Here is a 17,775-nt window from a genome sequence, read left to right as displayed (position 1 = left end):
GAGAGAGAGAGAGAGAGAGAGAGAGAGAGAAAGAGTGAGAGAGGGGATAAGCCAGCACTGGGACTCTCACCCTGTGCTCCAGACTGAAGCATGACCCAGAGGAGCGCCCGGGCGCCCACCCCGGCTCCATGATCTCGCTGCTGCTCTGGCCCACTGGCCCCCACGACCTGGAGCCCCATGGCAGCCTGCTGGGAGGGGAGGGCGGCGTGGCCCTGCAGAGATACCAGCCCCGCTCCCCGGACAGCAGCCCCAGCCACTGGGTCAGTTCCTCCTCTTCAAAATTCAGATTCTGAAGTCTGCTGCTGTCCCTTTGCGTGTCTGTCTGTTTGTCTGCCTCCTGCGCTGCCTGTGTCCCTCTCTTTCTCCTTTTTGTCAATTATATTTAATTCTTGACTGTGCGCTGGGATCATACTGCTGTGGCTACATTATTTATCTTCCCACAGTTTAAACTCTCGCACAATGCCTCTGTGCTGGAGTCACCAGCCCTATCCTGTACCTCTGCTTTCCCCTGAGACACTCCTCCCTCTCTACCGCTACTGCTCCATTGTTTAGTGCGGTTTATCGTTTAGACGGCTTATCCATGTTTGTGTGAGTGCGTGTGTGTGTGTATACGTTTGTGCATGTGTGTGTTCTTGTGTCCCCATTAGCAGGACAGTGCAGGAGTGTGTGTGTGTGTGTGTATGTGTGCAGGTGTGCGTGTGTGTGTGCGTACGTGTGCTTGTGTCCCCATTAGGAGGATGGTGCGGGAGCATGTGCAGCGTTCATTGTCTTGTTATGCTATTTATGTAACTGTCCTGAGCACAGTCGCTGTGGACCTTGACTGAGGAGGAAAACTGCTGTTCTGAGCAGTACGGAGGAGCACAGTTCAGCATGACAGGCCCTGCTAGCTGAAGCGCACATCCTGTGTGCCCACAGCAGGGCCCGGTGCAGTGGTGGCTGCCGAGGGGTACCAAGCTAAATTGGATGAGTAATGGTTTGGTGAGTGTACAGCAGGTTCCGAAACTACAGTAAGTGAAGAAGGACAGGGGGAGATGTTGCTGAGGTGGAAGGACAGGTTTGGGCTAGGGTGGGGAGGTCTGTTGAGTGCACTGTTCCCTCTTGTTTCTGTTCCCAGTCAAGCAGTTCTGTTCAAAGACCCAAGTCACCTGAAGGACTGTCTCCATGTTACATATTCCCTATGACTCCCATATAGTGAATTTCTTGAACTCAGCCAGGGAAAAGCTAGCGCTGTTCTTTTTGTGCATTGTGTTTCTGTGTCAGACATACTGTGCTGCATTGAAACATAGACTCTCTCTTTGCTTGTGTGTGTGTTTGCCGGTGTATCTGTGCGTGTGCGTGGATGTATGTGTTGTGAGTTTATGTGTGCGTGTGTGTATGTGTGAGTGTGTGTGCGTACGCGTGGATGTGTATGTATGAGAGAGAGAAAGAGTGGCCGATGTGTGCATATGTGCACTTTTATGCCCTTGGTAAGCCCGGTGCTTATCAGACATCCTGGTTGATGTGTGTGCTGGGGAGAGACCGTGACAGTTTCCGATCATTGTTCCCAGAAGTGCTGTTCAGACAGCCGGGGATCTCCCACAGTCTGCCATCCCTGGCTGCTGCTCTGCCCCTGGCACAGCTAGGGGAATGCCACAGCACACCCGTTTCCTGGAACTTCTACCCACTGTGAAGATCTCAGCCAATTCCACACGACCCCCCAATCCCACCTCCCTGCTTGTTCTCATGCCCTGGTGATTTTTCTCTTTCATTTTGACCCCGTCTTTCCCTCTATGCTTTTTTTTCTCCCTCTTTCCCTTGGTTTCAGTATTTTTTTGAACCAATTGTTTCCCTCAGATTTTTTTTTTCTTCAGAATTTGGAATGGCGACCTAGACCTAGACCTCAAGCCATTGCCTTAATCTCTCTATGTGAATGCTATCAGCCACCATTTCACTGGCTGCATTACCAGTAATGTTTGTTTACTCCTGGCACATCCTTCTGTGATAAGAGAGAGACAAGCCTGCCAACCAAAACCCTGCCTTTCTGGGTGACCAGTTATGTGTCCTCCAGCTGGGGTGCAGTCAGTTTCCACTTTCCAGTACACACTCAATGCATAATCCAGGCACCAGCTGATACGCAGCTTATCCTCCCTCCTTTCTCTCTTGTATTCCTCCGTCCTCTCTCTTACTCCATCTCTCGTTCTCTCACCGGCACACCGCGCTCCCGTAAGCTCGGGAGATCCTGTTGTGCAACAGGGCAGCTGCGTATCAGCGATGTGGCCAATAAAACCCCGCTTTAATTGCCCCGCGCTTCTTGCTGACGAGCGACGCGGACAAAGTGCAGCTCGTAAGGTGCTCGGCGGCCGAGGGGAGCTCCGCATCACCTGGCCCGAGGAGCCATAAAGACAGATAGAGCGCGGCACCGCCCGCCGCGTTCTGAGAAGGACGGGACAGAGTGACCCACAGCCGCCGCAGCCGGGGAGGCGGACAGCGCCCACTCAGCAGATGACTGCAGCGCACTGCAATAAACTCCGGGGGCCAAGGCTGCATGCATGGCTTTAACCGCAGGGCCAGCGCAGTGAGGCCAGAAGTCAGTGTCACACCGAGCCGTCAGTTTTCTCCGGACCTTCCGGAATGAGATTATTTGCCAGCTTATTTAGGAGAAATTCTAACCAAACCGAGCCTCTGTTGTTCTTCTCTCAGCCTGTTCCTGCAGGTCTTACGCTCTTGAGACCCCCTGAAATACCGACACAGGTTTTCTGTAGCCACGCATTAAATGCGTTTGTTTATTGTCGCCAGGAGGACTAGATGTGAAATGTAGAAGAGCGCAGAAGTCTCTCCGGTGAGATTGTGACATTCAGTGAGAGTCAGTACAGCTGTTCGAGGGGCTGTTGCAGTGCTGGAGCGGCCAGTGCTCTGGTATGTGTCTGTTCGGTAGGGCGTGGCAGGTGCTGAGTATGCACATCTGCGTAAGCTTGCGCAGTCAGGACCCCTACTGCTCTGAACCTTTGGTTCTTTGGTCTTTGAGCTGCACATAACAGGTCTGAGAGTTCAGTCCTTCCTGTGCTTGTAAGGCCAGTAAGGCAAATCCACCGCGAACAACGTGAGGCCCCATCCCCCTCTGCTGTGATCCCAGTCATGTGTCCCAGCTTTGCACATGAATCTGGAGCAGTGGAGGAGAAGCTGGGGGCCAAGGTCCAGCTAGATGTTTTTATATTTATGTTAAGTACTGTACACTGCAGTATTAGTGCAGTGACACAATTTTTATTTTGTTTTGGCTCTGTGCTCCAGGACATTGGATTTAAAATTAAACCATGAATATGAGGTTAAAGTGCAGATTGCCAGCTTTAATTTGCAGGTATTTACATCCACATCAGGTGATCCATGTAGGAATTACAACCCTTTGGGCAATGGTATCTTGATAGAGTCCTGAGGTCAATATTTGTGTAACAGCAATTTCTCAGTACAAAAATAAGACCTCAGAATTCAGAAACTGTGAGATAGAGATTGATTGAGTGTTCTGGCTGGAAATGTGACAGCCAGTCAGTCTCCATTTTGCTGCAGTTCACTCTGGGAGCCGTTTAGAGAGGTGGTTGCATCTCTGGAGCCCGACTCGCATCCTGAGAGCTGTCACTCCTATTGTGCCCTTGAGCGAGGCACTTAAGTGTGAGTGCATTGTGGGATATATGGTTGCACATTTGGCTGGAGAACCACTCAAGAGAGAAAGTAATGACATGTCAGTGTTGTTACCGTGCTCCTTCAATGACAGAACCAGCACAGTGTGCCCCCTGCTGGATGCCTCAGGCATGTACTTATTTTTGTGGTAGTGTTATCCTGGAAACTGTGAGCATTGTGGGGACAGAAAGCCTGTGGTCTCGGACCAGTCACTGACCATAGCTATACAGTTACTGTACTGCCTTATTCTTTGCTCCAGTGTATGTACAGTACCAGCTCAACAGAACCTCTCTCCCTGCTCCATACTCAGTGTAAAGATTCTTCTGAGCTTTTCTTCCTGTTCCAGGATCAGTCTGCTGGTTTATATATAAACTAAAATCTCTCCCCCTGCTCCACAGTCAGTGTGCACATTTCTCCACAGCTTGTCTCACTTTTCCAGAGTCAGGTATGAGGACAGCGGGTAAAGCCCAGTTCACAGACTGGTGGCAGGAAGTGAGAGATTTCCTGGAATGTGTGTTTCTCGTCAGCGGGGTAAAAACAGCGGGCTGCTCCTCCTGTTTTTGTCCTGTGCCATTTTTTCTGGGTCAGCAGACAGAAGCACTGGGGCTCAGCGGGATGCAGTGGATGCTGGGAAGTGTTGTCCAAGCATGGATTGAATTAGGTCCTAAAGATGATAGCCTCTTTTCAGATTTATAAAGGGGAGTAAAGCCATTTTACAGGGCCCTCATTTAACCAAACTGCACAAGTTGATTTTCTTTTTTTAATTATCTGGACATTTATCCATGAGCTCTCCAGACACTGTATTGTTCTAATAAATATGCAGTCGACACAGTTGCTGTAGTTATGTCAGTGCACACTCTGTAGTCTGTGTTTATGAAACCCTCTGTGCTGATAGTTTGTTTGCTCTGCTCTCACATAACTACATCCTTCCAGAAGCTCTCCATCTGTTTAACACTGTCAGGCAGACAGCTTCTGGACTCCTTACCCATTCCCATCCCCTAGCACTTTTTTCCTATGTAATCACTTTAGGATTGTTACAGCACGCTTTATGGTTTTATATAGAGGTGGCTATCTGCATGGATCTATGATTTGAATTATGATTTTAGGGTGACCTAAGGTAACTTTTAGAGCTTTAATGATGTTTCACATATCCTAGCTGGTCTGGGAATGGTGTTTGCCAGATGTGGAATTGCTCAAATAACTCAGGTGAATGCACTTATGTTGTCTTTCATTGTAAGTGACTGTTGATAACAGTGTCTACAAAGTTAATGTATTATAAATGGAATATTAATCAAAGCAAAATACCACCACTAGATTTGAGGCATGGTATGTGATGGTACGGCAGAATTATATGCGTGCATTTCAGTCAAGCTTAGTGGCGACAGTGATGTTTGGTTGTGTTGTTGCTGTGCATGACGATGACATCACATTCCCCTTGAGATTGGCTGTCCGCATGCACTGCTGGGCCCCGTGACCTCTCCCATAACATGCAGATCCATCTCGGTCACCTGTCCCCATGGAGATGGATGCACACAGCGAGGCAGAGAACTGGGACTCTGGGAACTGGTCCTGGGCCAGGGTAGAGAAGGAGAGGGCGAGAGAGAGAGGGGGTGGGGGGGCTGAATGCCTGCCTGTTTGACTGCCTGCTGGTCTGTCAATACTGCCCATAATTCTGTTCTGATACAGACAGGCCATTGGTACATCATTGTGTGTGTGTGTGTGTGTGTAAGGTGTGAGTGTGTGTGTGTGTGTGTGTGTGTGTGTGTGTATGTTTACATGTGGGTTGCTTGAAGCTGAGAGAGAGGCTGTACAATCAGACCAAACCAGACCACAGAGCATTGCCACCCACAGAGGGAACCCTCAAGCTTGTTGCCTTATTGTATTGTTCAGCTGTGGTTTGGAGTCAGTACAATTGTTTCTCATGCAGAGAGGTTGCAACACATCTAGTTACACAGAGTCACTCTCATTTCTGAGAGACTCTTAAGTCTTTTCAACTGGTGTCAGGAGAGATGGACCAAGCTGTCAGATAATGTCTGTTTATTTCCCCTGTGGACATTACTACAGCAATTTAACACTGCATGCATCACAAAAATAATGTGCATCCATGTTCACTCTGACACAGTCACACATTTATGGTCAGTTGTTAAGCTGTTAAGATCTCACAAATAATGCATTGTGTGCTGCTGGACAGGACACAAAACTTGGATTATCAAATGGCTGCACTCACAATGATACTAACGCTGATGTAGAGCTTCTGAGAATCAAACAAAAAAACGCAATCTTAATATGAATTTCCAGCGATAACTCCGAACTCTATAAACATTCTCTAAACTCCACTAGGCGATGGGGAGTGCAGCGAGGCGGAGTTGGGTGATTCAGGACCGGAGACTGAATGAAAAAAGAGAGGATTCTGAAAGAAAGAGGGAGGAGTGACTAAAAAAAGCAAAGGGCTCCAGAGCTGTGACGGATTTTGTCTGTGTGGCGGTGTAGAAGAGATTTACAAAAGTGGACAGTTTTTTGGTGGATGCTGTTTGTTGCTCAGACAGAACTAAAAGTTCTTATCTTGGTCAACTATGAAGATGCAGCTAGCGGACCACGAGAAACAAGCTGATCATGAAATTCGCCAGGGCAGATAAAAATGGTAAAACTAACGCTTATAGCATATAATGCGATCGCCCATTAAAGTTAATATTGCGTAATGGCTTGCTTTCTGTCAGAGAGGACAACGTGAGTGGGAGGAGGGGGTAATAGTTTGGGAAAGTAGCGGATGAAGGGAAAGAATGGAAGGGGTTGGAGGATGGGTTACATAAACTTTTTTTGTAATTCTGCTTCGATTGGTCGTGTAATTATGTACTTCTAAACGTTTAATGTGCAATTATGATTTAAACTACTACCAGTTTGCTTGACCTACGTTTTGAGATGTTTTCTGGTCGAAGCGACAAAGATGAGACGATTGCACAACAGAAACTTTTGTTTCGCGGCGCAGAGCCAGAGCTATGATGGGGAAGCGCCGCGTTCACTTGCAAAGCATACTGTCGCTGTTTACTGGCGCACAACAAAGCAGATTCCTTAAGACTTGACGTTGTTGTTGTCTGCAGAGTCCTCCTGAAGGCCTTTTTTCACTTGACCACTTCTCTCAGTCACGCTTGAAGGTTCAAACGATATTTTAAACAGGAAGACTCCCTCCTATCTTTAGGAGTAAGAGTTGTTTTATTTTACTTGGGAAAAAAGTGTCAGGGATTTCTGTTGGGACAAACACACTGAACGTTACACATTTCATAAAAATATGGAATTAATAACGTGATTATTTTGTCGTGTTGCCGGTGTACAATAGCCAACGGAGTGTGGAATTGATTTGTTACTAGCCTGTAGCTCCTGAAGAGCACCCTCAGGCCTGTATTTAATTAGTAAATGCAGTGCTATTTTTTCCCTGGAATGTTTTCACTACCTTTTTATTTCTAAATATCTGTGCCTTTACCCTCTCAGTCACAAGGACAGCCCTCAGCGCAGTGTGAGTTAGCAGCTACTAAATTTGTTTTGAGAAACAAGGATCAATGCACCAGCAAGAACACGCTGTGAGCCTGTGAAAACTGTGGGCTTGGCATGATTTATGCTGTCATCTATAATTCCCCTCTGGGATTAATAAAGGACAATCTAATCTAATCTAATTTAATCCAATTTAATCATGGGGTATGTCCCAAACGTGTTCCTAGAGGCATGCCTATGTTTGTTTTAACATGTCTTACTTGTATTACATTTGTTTGAGCTGACGATGTTCCTGAAATTATATTTAGACAACATTTCAATAATTTGTGTCACGTATGTGCTGTGAGAGGTGTGTTTTGGTACTTATGCAGCTGTTAATGCAGGATATTTTAGCTAGCATGTGCCTCACAAATTTTGGGGAGCCACTAATTTGGTGTAAATGTACAAGGTCCCGATTCAGCAATGATCTTAAACCAGTAAAGTTATATTGTATCTGTCTGTATAAAGCCTATTTGTATCTCATATTTGTAAAAATTGGTGAAATTAATAGAAATAGCTATCAGAAGCTACATTTGTCAATAGAGGTTAAGTAATGTTAAATACAATTCAATTTAGCGGTTCAGTCAAATATAGTTAATTGAGAGCTTCGCTAGATGGAAAATTAGCATGTGTGGTGAGCCCCCACTATACTAAGCACATACTGGACTAAATCACACGATACAAAACACATGAGACTGTATGTGCAAATGCCAAAATGCACTTATACATGGTCTCTCCGCATTATACACATGAGTGGATGACAGCTGGAAAGTTGCTTTCTATTAGCATTATTTAGTTTAATTATCAGGTTTACAGTGGGTTTCACATATCTGAATCAGTTTATGTTTATTCGTGTTTTAAAATGTCCCCTTTCCTCATATTTCCCTCATGTCCTCATATATTCCGTTAGTTGGAATCTTGTGTTATGCCATGATCTCAGGCCACAGCTGTGCCTCATGCACATGTGCAAGAACCACTGCTGCACGTGCACTCACCTGGCAGCCAGTGATGGTTTTTCCACACTACACACCACACAGTGGGGCACAGGAGAGTTAGCAGTTAGCACAGTTTGACACCTGGCGAACAGGGTGCTGATGCATTGATAGAAAAACCCTGCAGACTGTGGCCCATCCTGCTCTAATTGGACAGGGTCAGCTATGTCCCAGGGGTGTAGATCCCTGCTTACAGTTTAGTCATGACATTGAATCGAAGCACCCTACTGACAGAGCCATTCAGAAGCCCCAATGAGCAGAATTGCTATGTCAGTCAGAACATCAATGTTTGTTTGCAGTTGACCAACTGTATCAATAGTGCTTGCGACAAATCAATTTCAATATTTATGTTTCTATTTGTATCACCCTCAGTAGTTTGAACAGGTCAATTCAACCAAAGCCTGAAGGCAATTTGAAGGCTTGGTGTCAGTTCATTGAGAATAACAGTTTTTGTCTATAATTCATTTTTCTGCTATTGGCCTGGCCTCAGCCTGTTCTCTCCCAGACTGCTGCTTACCTGCTCCCGCCACTATCCATCTCAGTCACATATCCATTCCACTTTATCAAGAGATTGCATGTATTGTCAGAAACTAAGTGCCGTGCCATTGGCTCTTCCTCTTTTAGGATGCAGCAAGGTGTGTTGTAACGTTTTACGTTCCCCCGCAGAGCTCGGTGCAGGACTGGGGGGAGGAAGTGGAGGACGGGGCCATTTACAACGTGACACTGAAGAGAGTCCAGATCCAGCAGGCTGCCAACAAAGGGGCAAGATGGCTGGGGGTAAGATGAGCATGCGCACGGATATGATACACACACATATATATATACACACTCAGGCATGAGCACAGTGCGTTGAGGGTGGTTTTTAAGATACCACTCAGCGCATTGCTCTCACTGGTGAGGAAGTCTGAGGCAGACTACACCCAGGGAGAGTACTATTCTCTTCTGCTCTCCTCCTTCTCTGTGTCAGAAAGGGAGTGGAGGGGTGGGGGGCGCTGTGTGATTGAAAGCAGATTGTAACACTTCCTGTCCTAGCTTGCTAGCAGCACCAAAGGCTGTGTTTTCTCCTGTATCCCTCTTTATCCCTCTCCCTCGCTCTTTCTCTCTCTCTCTGTTTCTCTCTCTCTCTCTCTCTCTCTCTCTCACACACACACACACACACGCACATACACACACTCTAAACAGCTGTACACATCTCTCCTGTGGCTGTGGTTGCTGCAGTCATGTCGACTCAAGGTGCAGCTGTAGTCAGGGCAGTGGCAATAGGCTACAGAATTTCTGGGCATGGGGTTTTCTACCCCTCATCTTGTTCTAAACCCCCACCCCCAGGTGGAGAACGACCGGCTGCCCCCCGGCCACACGGTCAGCCAGCTGGAGACCTGTAAGATCCGCAGCATCCGTGCGGGGACCCAGCGGCGGCTGGTGGAGACGCTGCTCACCGCCTTCGCGGACAACGACCTCACCTACACGAGCATCTTCCTGTACACGTACCGCACCTTCGCCAGCACCGAGACTGTGCTCGACCTGCTGTTCGCCAGGTATGCGCTCCCCATCAGGCCCTGAGCATGCTCTTTCAGCAGCCAGCACGGGCCCTGCAACCTGACTGCAAAAAACTCTGGTCATGTTCCAAAATGCATGCAAGGGTGATTGGAGGTTGGTGGCTGAATGATCAAATACTGTTCCAAAACTTAAGTATTCAAGGACTGAAAGCCTCTTTTTAAGTGCATTAGGAAGTTCATTAATGAACTCAAACTGTGTGGAGGTCAAAGTTCTCGGCAGGGCAATGACATAAAAATGCACACATATTTCGTGTGAATCAAGCACTTGCATATTTAATGGTGCATATTCACAAGGATGCAGCGTGTACTACCAAGTACGCATGTATGTTGTATGTAACTGCATTTTTTAACATGGCCTTGGGTAATGTGTGGTCATTCACAGTGGGCTTTTTGTGCTTTACCTCCATCACAGGTATGAGAGGGTAGGGGACAGTGACGGAGCCTGTGATGCCAGGGGAAATGTTCGCAAGTAAGAACAACGACACACAGCCCTGTTCTCAGCCCTGCATGTGTCCCAGCTCTGTAGTCATGAATCTGAACAAATAAATTAGTTCTTTGGTTTACAAGCTTGGATCTGTGCATGTATTTAGTATTTATTTAATACATATTTTACTAAAAAACCACACAATATGTTTGTGAAACAGTCCTTATTTCAGATTGATAGATTGACACTATGTACTGTACATGCATATGTGGTGGCACATACTGTCATGCAGAAAGTAAGCAAAGCTTTTGTTTTAGCTAATGTGTTTGCCTATTAGGGTGTGTAGGGTGTAAATGATTGATGGAATAGAGGAGCTGCAGTGCAGACCTGATTCCCAGGTTGAGGAGGACCTTGTTCTTGTGTGAGCTAACTGTCACATGGGCTGTGCTGTTGCGCTTCACGCTTGTGTGTCTGTCCTGTGTCAGCGCCCTGGCCTCCATCCTGCGAGCCTGGCTGGATCAGTGCCCCGAGGACTTCCAGGAGCCGCCCTCGTACCCCAGCCTGCGCAGGGTCCTGGAGTTCCTGCAGAGGGCGCTGCCGGGTTCAGAGCCCCTGCGCAAGGCTCAGACGCTGCTGGAGCAGCTGCAGGCCCAGCACAGCGTGGAGCTCGAGGCCGAGGGTGGGTGTTGGGTGACCCGTTTCCTGCTCTCTCCGCGTGTCTAACGTGTCTCCTGCCCTGTCTTTGGTGTGATTCTGCCTGGGTGAATTCTCAGACCTGAGTCTTTCTTTTTCTAAAGATATAATTCTGTATGCCTTGATGTAGGTGGTTTCCATGGCAATAGTCCCTTCTGCCTTGGGGAGGAAGAGGAAGTGGAAATCGAGCTTCAGGAGGACTTCCTGTCGTTTGAAGCCGATCTGGTTGCGGAGCAGCTGACCTACATGGACGCGGTGAGGGGCGGGGCTGAGAGGATTGAAGGTTAATTGGACTGGGTGGTTAAAACAGTGGATTGCAGGGGCTGCTGGGTAACTCAAACTCAGACCATGCCAGTGCCGACTGCGGCCAGCAGTGGGGCAACGCACAATTGATCTGTTGTCAACAAGGAGAGGAAGGGTTTCAGTCAGCTGGGATGCCTCTCATTGTGCACCAGCGACCCCAGCTGGTCAATCACACACGTCTGCCTGTTGAGCTGTGCATGAAGAGTCTTCCTCCAGCTCATATCTGTTCAAGCTCACCTTCTGTTCTCTAGTGTGATAATAAGAAGCAGTTGACGTGATGTTTCAGGGGAGGGCACATACTTGTCTGCGCTTTCCTAAATCACTAGCAGAGGCTATGAGCACTGATGAACACGAGTAGGTGTTCCAAAATGGAGAGAAAAAGGGGCAAAACAAGGCAATAAAGAGGGTGGACGCATGTCCCTGACTTTACCTCCCTCTCTCAGGCTCTGTTCAAGAAGGTGATCCCTCATCAGTGTTTGGGGTCCATCTGGTCCCAGCGCGACCGCAAGCAGCGGAACAAGCAGGCGGTGCCCACCATCCGCGCGACCGTGACGCAGTTCAACGCGGTCACCGCCTGCGTGGTCAGCACCGCGCTGCGCCGGCGCCAGCTCCGCCCCCACCAGCGGGCGCGGGTCATCCAGCGCTGGATCGACGTCGCTGAGGTAACCTGTCCCCGCCCACGCGCACACCAAACATTACGCCGTTGGTTAGACGTCCAATCAACGACGATCATGGAGGTCGATATGACGTCGAGTGAAATGAAAGTTTTTTGATGTTGGTAATTCGATGAGTACAAAACACTGATCTGTTATAGGTGGAAAAGTGGTCACGTCATGACTCAACGTAGCCTTGTAGCCGCGACGCAGGTCGACGAATTTGGGGGCAGAAACGCATTTGTACCCCTCGCCTGCAGGATGTGGATTAAAGCTCATTAGCTGCATTGTGTGTGATGTCATTGGTCTGTCTGTGACTGTGTTCCCAGGAGTGTCGTATCCGCAAGAACTTCTCCTCCCTCAGAGCCATCATTTCTGCTCTGCAGTCCAATCCTCTGTACCGTCTGAAGAAGGCCTGGGCCTGTGTACACAAGTGAGTCTGTCCATCTGCGAGTCTGTTAGCCCTGTGTTCCAGCTGGTCAGTGGATCTCTCTGCTAGTCAGTTAGCGTGAGCGTGTCTCTCAGTGAGTGGGTCTATGTGTCTGTCTTAGAACATGTAGGGATGTAGGTATATTTCTGGTGGAACATGAGTGTGATAGCCTATTGTGAGTAATCAGTCAAACTTGTTTTTAAATGGCTTTGCATGTCAGTCTTTTTAAATGCTCCCTTGGCCTCCATCTCTTTCTCTTTTCTCTCTCTCTCCGTCTCTCTCATTCTCTCTCTCTCCCTCCCTGTCCTTCTTTAGAGACAGCCTGCAGACTTTTGAGGAGCTTTCAGACATCTTCTCAGATCACAGCAACCACCTGACCAGTAGAGAGCTGCTGATGAAGGTGAGGACCGTGGTTGCGGTTGTGAAACGCTGGTGCTCGGGTTGACCGCAGGTACACTCACGCCCCGCGCGTTCGCCTTTCGCCCACCTGCAGGAGGGCACCTCCAAGTTCGCCAGTCTGGAGAGCTGCGCCAAGGAGCTGCAGAAACGCACCCAGAAAAGGCTGCAGCTGCAGAAAGACATGGTGAGACGCTGCAGTCGGCAGGAAACGGCGTAATACAATCAAGTCAGAATGTATTCATGTGGGTATTCTCCAAACGGTTTGTCGCAATACGCTTCACAGCATACACTGGGCCTAAAACACGAATGAAAGCCAAGGCCCGGGTTCGAATTACACTCTGACTTTGGGGGGGGGGGGTGTGGGGGAGTGGTCGAGATTGCAGTCCACGGAAGCTCAGGTCTCTTGGGGAGAAATCTGAATGGTTAAGAAATGGTATGACCCATCGTAGGGGTGTGTGAAATTGCAGCACAGTTTTACTTCCTGCAGGGCTGGGGAAGTGCATTTGAATATTTACTATTTGAATTCTGTAGTTTATGTAAAAAAAAGACTTTGAACCTGCTAGCCTTTTGTTTTTAGTTCCATCAGGGTGGTTAAATTCTCAATAGGGGCGTTAGACCCCCCCAAAACCCCCTGTAATTTGCACCCTGCCTAGGATGAAAGCTCCCTCAGTGGCATATACAGATAAACTTTGGGAGGACCCAGACGGGAGGGGGGGAGCCCATCCTCCTCTGACTGGCTCAGTGTGTGGGTTCACCGTGACCAGCATGGTCAAGTAAATACTCCTGAACAGTCTAAATCAGGTTGGCTGCGTGTGGCGTGCTGGAGGCGGGGCTTCTGGGGGGAAGCGGGCGGGCAGGCTTGGACTGAGTGATGGGTCAGACAACAGGTTTAAGAGGTCAGGACTCAGGGCCGGCACCCCACTGGTGGGAGAGGGAGACAAAAACAAGGATAGGCCATTAGGGAAAAGCTAGTGTTAGCAGACAGAGTTTTTAACATGTGACTCAAATGGGGGCACCAGGGACCTGTTCATCTTCAGGAATGAAACTCCAGAATTCCTTTATGGAAGTTAGATATGGAACTGACTTCTGCGAGGTAAAACATGATAATAAACATTTCATACCTGAAGTATGCTCAGGGTTTGTAATATGGCTGATGAGTCTTTTAAGAAAAAATGACCTTATTGTTCATTGGAGCAATGCCTGCATGTTTTTGGAAAATGAAGGTGCAGTTTGGCACACCAGTGAACTGAATTGGTCAGAAATTGATATAAACTGAGATAGGAATAGATAGATGTGGAACATGTGAGTGTTTTTGAGGGCTGCTGGCGAAAGCAGGAAGTGGTCAGCCTCTCTTTCCTGCCGCAGGGTGCGATGCAGGGTACCATACCCTACCTGGGCACCTTCCTGACAGACCTGACCATGCTGGACACGGCGCTGCCTGACCTGGTGGAAGTAAGCATCTACTTCCTGTCTGCCTGTCAGAGATAGTCTACAAGCTGTAATTCTGAAGCAGTGTGTGAGTTCAGTGTATCACTGTTTTTCTCTTTCTCTTTCTCTCGAGCAGGGTGGTCTGATAAACTTTGAGAAAAGACGCAGGGTGAGTTTCACATTCCGTGTTGATACAATGCTGTCTCTCCCGTCTCACCTGACTGATGCATGTCCAAAATCCCACCAATCACTGCGTTGACTACACTGAGCATGTATATTTCAGGATTGCTTAATCTCTATGTCTCTTGCTGACTGCAGGAGTTTGAGGTGATTGCTCAGATCAAGCTGCTCCAGTCAGCCTGCAACAGCTATTGTCTGACCCCTGACCCTGCCTTCCTGCGATGGTTCAAAAGCCAGCCACAGTACAGCGAGGAGGAGAGGTACATTCACTTCCTGTGTGTTTCTGTCCTTTCCCCATCGGTCTGAGGGTGATTTCAGTTAGTAGGTGTTGGCGCTGAGGCTGATTTTGTCTTCTGTCTTATGTGATTGTACAGAGCAGTTTTTATTTTTACAATTACTGTTTATTTTTTTAAGGGGGACAATTAACAATGGTATTTTGGAAAGTCCTTGTTTTTATCTGATGGTGAATGTTGTTGTGTGTTCAGTAAAGGAACAAGTCAGTCTTACTGGAATGACCTTCCCCAATCACTCTCTCTCTCTCTCTCTCTCTCGCTCCATCTCTGTCCTGGTTCCTGCTTCTCACATGTATTTGCACTGTGTACGATGTTGATGCGTGTCACTGTAAACCTCTCCTGCCAGCTACGCCCTGTCCTGTGAGATAGAAGCCGTGGCAGAGAGCACTCCCACCTCCCCTAAAGCCTGCCAGAGCATGGTGAAGAGGCTGAGTCTGTGAGTGCCGCTGCTGCTCTTCCTGAATATATCGATGTCGTACGTGAAGTCCGTCATACATGATGTCCGTTTGTCTCGAACGCATCCTGCTTTCTGTGGACAGGCTGTTCCTGGGCGCAGATTCTCCTGCAGTCAGCTCCCCAGTGAAAGACAGCCCACGTTCGCCCCCTGCTGGTAGCTCAGGGGAGAGCATGGACTCTGTCAGCGTGTCATCGAACGACTCCGGCCCGTCGGACAGTGAAGCTCAGACACCCATGCAAACCCCCGATGGCACACAGAAGGTAGTACATAATAATAATAATAATAATATCAGGATGAATTAACAGCAAAAAAAACAATAAAATCCTGCAACTGTGTTTTGTGTCTCAGCCATCAGATTGTGCCTCAGCCCCCTGCTGCCCACTCTCCCGTATGGATGCATCTTTATTACCAGCCAGCTTGCCAGCGGCTCCTTCCTCTCCTTCCTCTCCTTCTTCTCCTTCCTCTTCCTCCTCCTCCTCCCCCTCCTCCCCCGTCTCACCAAGGCTCCCCCCCGCATACAACACCCAGGACCGGGACGCCTGCCTCATCCGGGTCAGCTTGGAACACAGCAACGGAAACCTCTACAAGAGCATGGTGGTGAGTGAGCATGAGAGTGTGTCCTCTGGGTATGGACATGGCTGCTGGTTATGAGTATGTAAGAGTGTATCTACTGGTTATGAGTATGTGAGAGTGTATCTGCTGCTCATAAGCATGTGTGCGGGTATTTGCTGGTTATGAATATGAGTGAGAGTATAATAAGTGTTTATATATCTACTGGTTATGAACATATCCAGTAGATATTTTGGCTATGAGTATGAGTAATGGTGTATTGACAGGTTATAATGAGTAAGGGCACTTATGTTTTATAATAGTAGAATGGACAGTGCTCTGTGGACTGGTTACTTGTGTTTGAGGTTAGTGTAATCTTCCCTGTGTCCTCTCCTCAGCTGACCAGCCAGGATAAGACACCCGCTGTCATCTCCCGGGCCATGACCAAACACCACCTGCAGGGGGAGCCAACGGACAAATATGAGCTGGTGCAGGTCATCTCAGAGGAGAGAGGTACAGAGCTCTGTAACCCTGTCCCTGTTCTCCCTCTCTTTCCCCATCTTATCTTACCCTCCGTAAACTCAACACAGCATCATTAAAACTCTCTTCAGTCTAAAAGTAGAAAAAAATTGAAATGCTGCAACAGGAATCACAAAGTGTTTGGAGAGGGAAATCTGAGCAAAGATACAGTCTGAAGAGGTGGGGGTTCTCTGTTGTCAAGTCTAATCAAATCAAATCAATTTTATTTGTATAGTACTTTTAACAGAAAACTCAAAATGACACCTTACAGAGTAGCAGAAAAGAGTGAAAACCTGAACCAGGTTCAGGCCTGAACCTCCAAATTGCAAGCAGATGAGGTAAAAAAAAAACTGCAATGAACTTACCGTCTCTCTCACATACATCCTGTGTCCCCCTCCCAGAGCTGGTCATACCGGACAATGCCAACGTCTTCTACGCCATGTGCACCTCGGCCAACTTCCACTTCCTGCTGCGTCTGCGCGGGTCCCCCGGCCGGCCGGTCCAGCTGCGCAGCCGCTGTGGCCCCGCCCTCCCGTGCGCACAGCAGCGCAGCAGCCTGCCGCAGAGACTCAGCAAGGTCACGCTGTGACCCCCCCCCCTTCCTGCGCGGGGCAAGGGGCAGGGCGCCGGGCGCGCAGCGGGGCTTCCAGGGTGAATGGTGGAGGGTGAAGCAAAAAGGGCCCTGGAGCTGGCGGACTCTCCCCCTTATTCATAGATGAGTTTAGAGCAGACGCTGCGCAGATCCACTGATCCTTATGTCATTTGGGCAGGCGGCCTCTAGACACAGATGTTTAGATGAATGCATTTGTGTAATATGGAACTGCACTGCCTGGTCTAACCTGATATAAATGTTAGTGAATCTGCAGTTGCCGGGTCAACTTGACAGCCGTGAATAAAGCAGCCCCTTCTTAACTCCATATGCGGGCCTGGGTTCCTGCTCTGAACCTCCTTTCTTCCATGTCCCCTTGACCCCCACCCCCTGTGTGCCGTGCGGATGATCCTGTCTGCAGAACTGAGCAATAGATTGAAGTCTGTTAGCGTCCCCTGTGCTGGGGGTGTTGTGCACACGTAGACTTGCCTTTTTCCACCAGCAACATTTGTATGCATGCTTCCACCTTTGTATTCATTTCTTCAGTGACAGCGACGGAACACAAGAAGAGAACGACGACGCTCTTTTCACCCTTGTCTTAGTCGACACCTTTTGCATCAGTGTCCTGGGGTTTGAGGTCACGCAGTCTCCTTCCCTTTCTGCAACATTGTGGACAGTGAAGACAGCTGTGTGATGAATGTTGCTATCAATACATTCTGATTGGCTTCAAGTAGTCCATGGTATTTACTCCCCCTTTCCTATTGGTGTATTACCCTGTCTCACATATTTAGTTTCTTTTTTATTGGAAGGCTGGTACCAATAGGGTTGTACTTCCTAGTGAAGGGCACAGGAAGCAGCTGGGTTCTCACTAATATTGAGGACCTACTGTGCCCTACCCCCCCTTTATGTCATTACAATATTAAATGTATTGTTTTTTGTATGTACATCATTAATATTGTAACAGCGAAGACTAAAATAAAAATTAATGTAGACAAGGGGACTGTAAAAAGGTATGGAGTTTTTATTACAAGTGTTTTTTTTTTTGTTACCCTCGTTAAGGTTTCCGTAGCGGTTTTCACACATTGAGTCATATCTCCGTTGAAAACAACCACTGGCAGGTATAGTTTCTTTCTC

General features: G+C 48.1%; 1 protein-coding gene across 3 annotated transcripts; it reads left to right on the top strand.

Annotated features, from left to right (window-relative positions):
• The first annotated feature begins 22 nt into the window (after positions 1 to 22).
• On the top strand, positions 23 to 17,641 carry LOC118229888 (ral guanine nucleotide dissociation stimulator-like 1). Of its 3 annotated transcripts, none has more exons than XM_035422384.1 (18): positions 23 to 260; positions 8,835 to 8,945; positions 9,495 to 9,703; positions 10,137 to 10,193; positions 10,634 to 10,827; positions 10,972 to 11,096; positions 11,588 to 11,806; positions 12,127 to 12,230; positions 12,543 to 12,627; positions 12,721 to 12,810; positions 13,992 to 14,078; positions 14,191 to 14,223; positions 14,373 to 14,494; positions 14,874 to 14,963; positions 15,067 to 15,244; positions 15,333 to 15,581; positions 15,932 to 16,046; positions 16,454 to 17,641. In XM_035422384.1, the coding sequence occupies exons 1-18, from the start codon at positions 129 to 131 to the stop codon at positions 16,639 to 16,641; spliced, it is 2,388 nt and encodes a 795-aa protein (XP_035278275.1). In that variant the 5' UTR covers positions 23 to 128; the 3' UTR covers positions 16,642 to 17,641. The 3 variants fall into 3 exon arrangements, with proteins under 3 accessions (XP_035278275.1, XP_035278274.1, XP_035278276.1); XM_035422383.1 differs by having other exon boundaries at positions 14,188 to 14,223; XM_035422385.1 differs by lacking the exon at positions 23 to 260 and adding an exon at positions 6,050 to 6,292 and having other exon boundaries at positions 14,188 to 14,223.
• The last annotated feature ends 134 nt before the right edge of the window (positions 17,642 to 17,775 follow it).

This window comes from Anguilla anguilla, chromosome 6, assembly GCF_013347855.1.
Source record: "Anguilla anguilla isolate fAngAng1 chromosome 6, fAngAng1.pri, whole genome shotgun sequence".
Taxonomy (NCBI): Eukaryota; Metazoa; Chordata; class Actinopteri; order Anguilliformes; family Anguillidae; genus Anguilla; species Anguilla anguilla.
The sequence above is the reverse complement of the archived record's forward strand: the minus strand, read 5'-3'. Positions and strand labels throughout refer to the sequence as shown.

Bases quoted from the DNA above. Each gene is read 5' to 3' on its own strand.
- LOC118229888 (XM_035422383.1), top strand. From the start codon at position 129: ATGATCTCGCTGCTGCTCTGGCCCACTGGCCCCCACGACCTGGAGCCC. The intron at 9,704-10,136 runs GTATGCGCTCCC...CCTCCATCACAG, and splicing joins CTCGACCTGCTGTTCGCCAG to GTATGAGAGGGTAGGGGACA. The intron at 12,811-13,991 runs GTGAGACGCTGC...TTCCTGCCGCAG, and splicing joins TGCAGCTGCAGAAAGACATG to GGTGCGATGCAGGGTACCAT.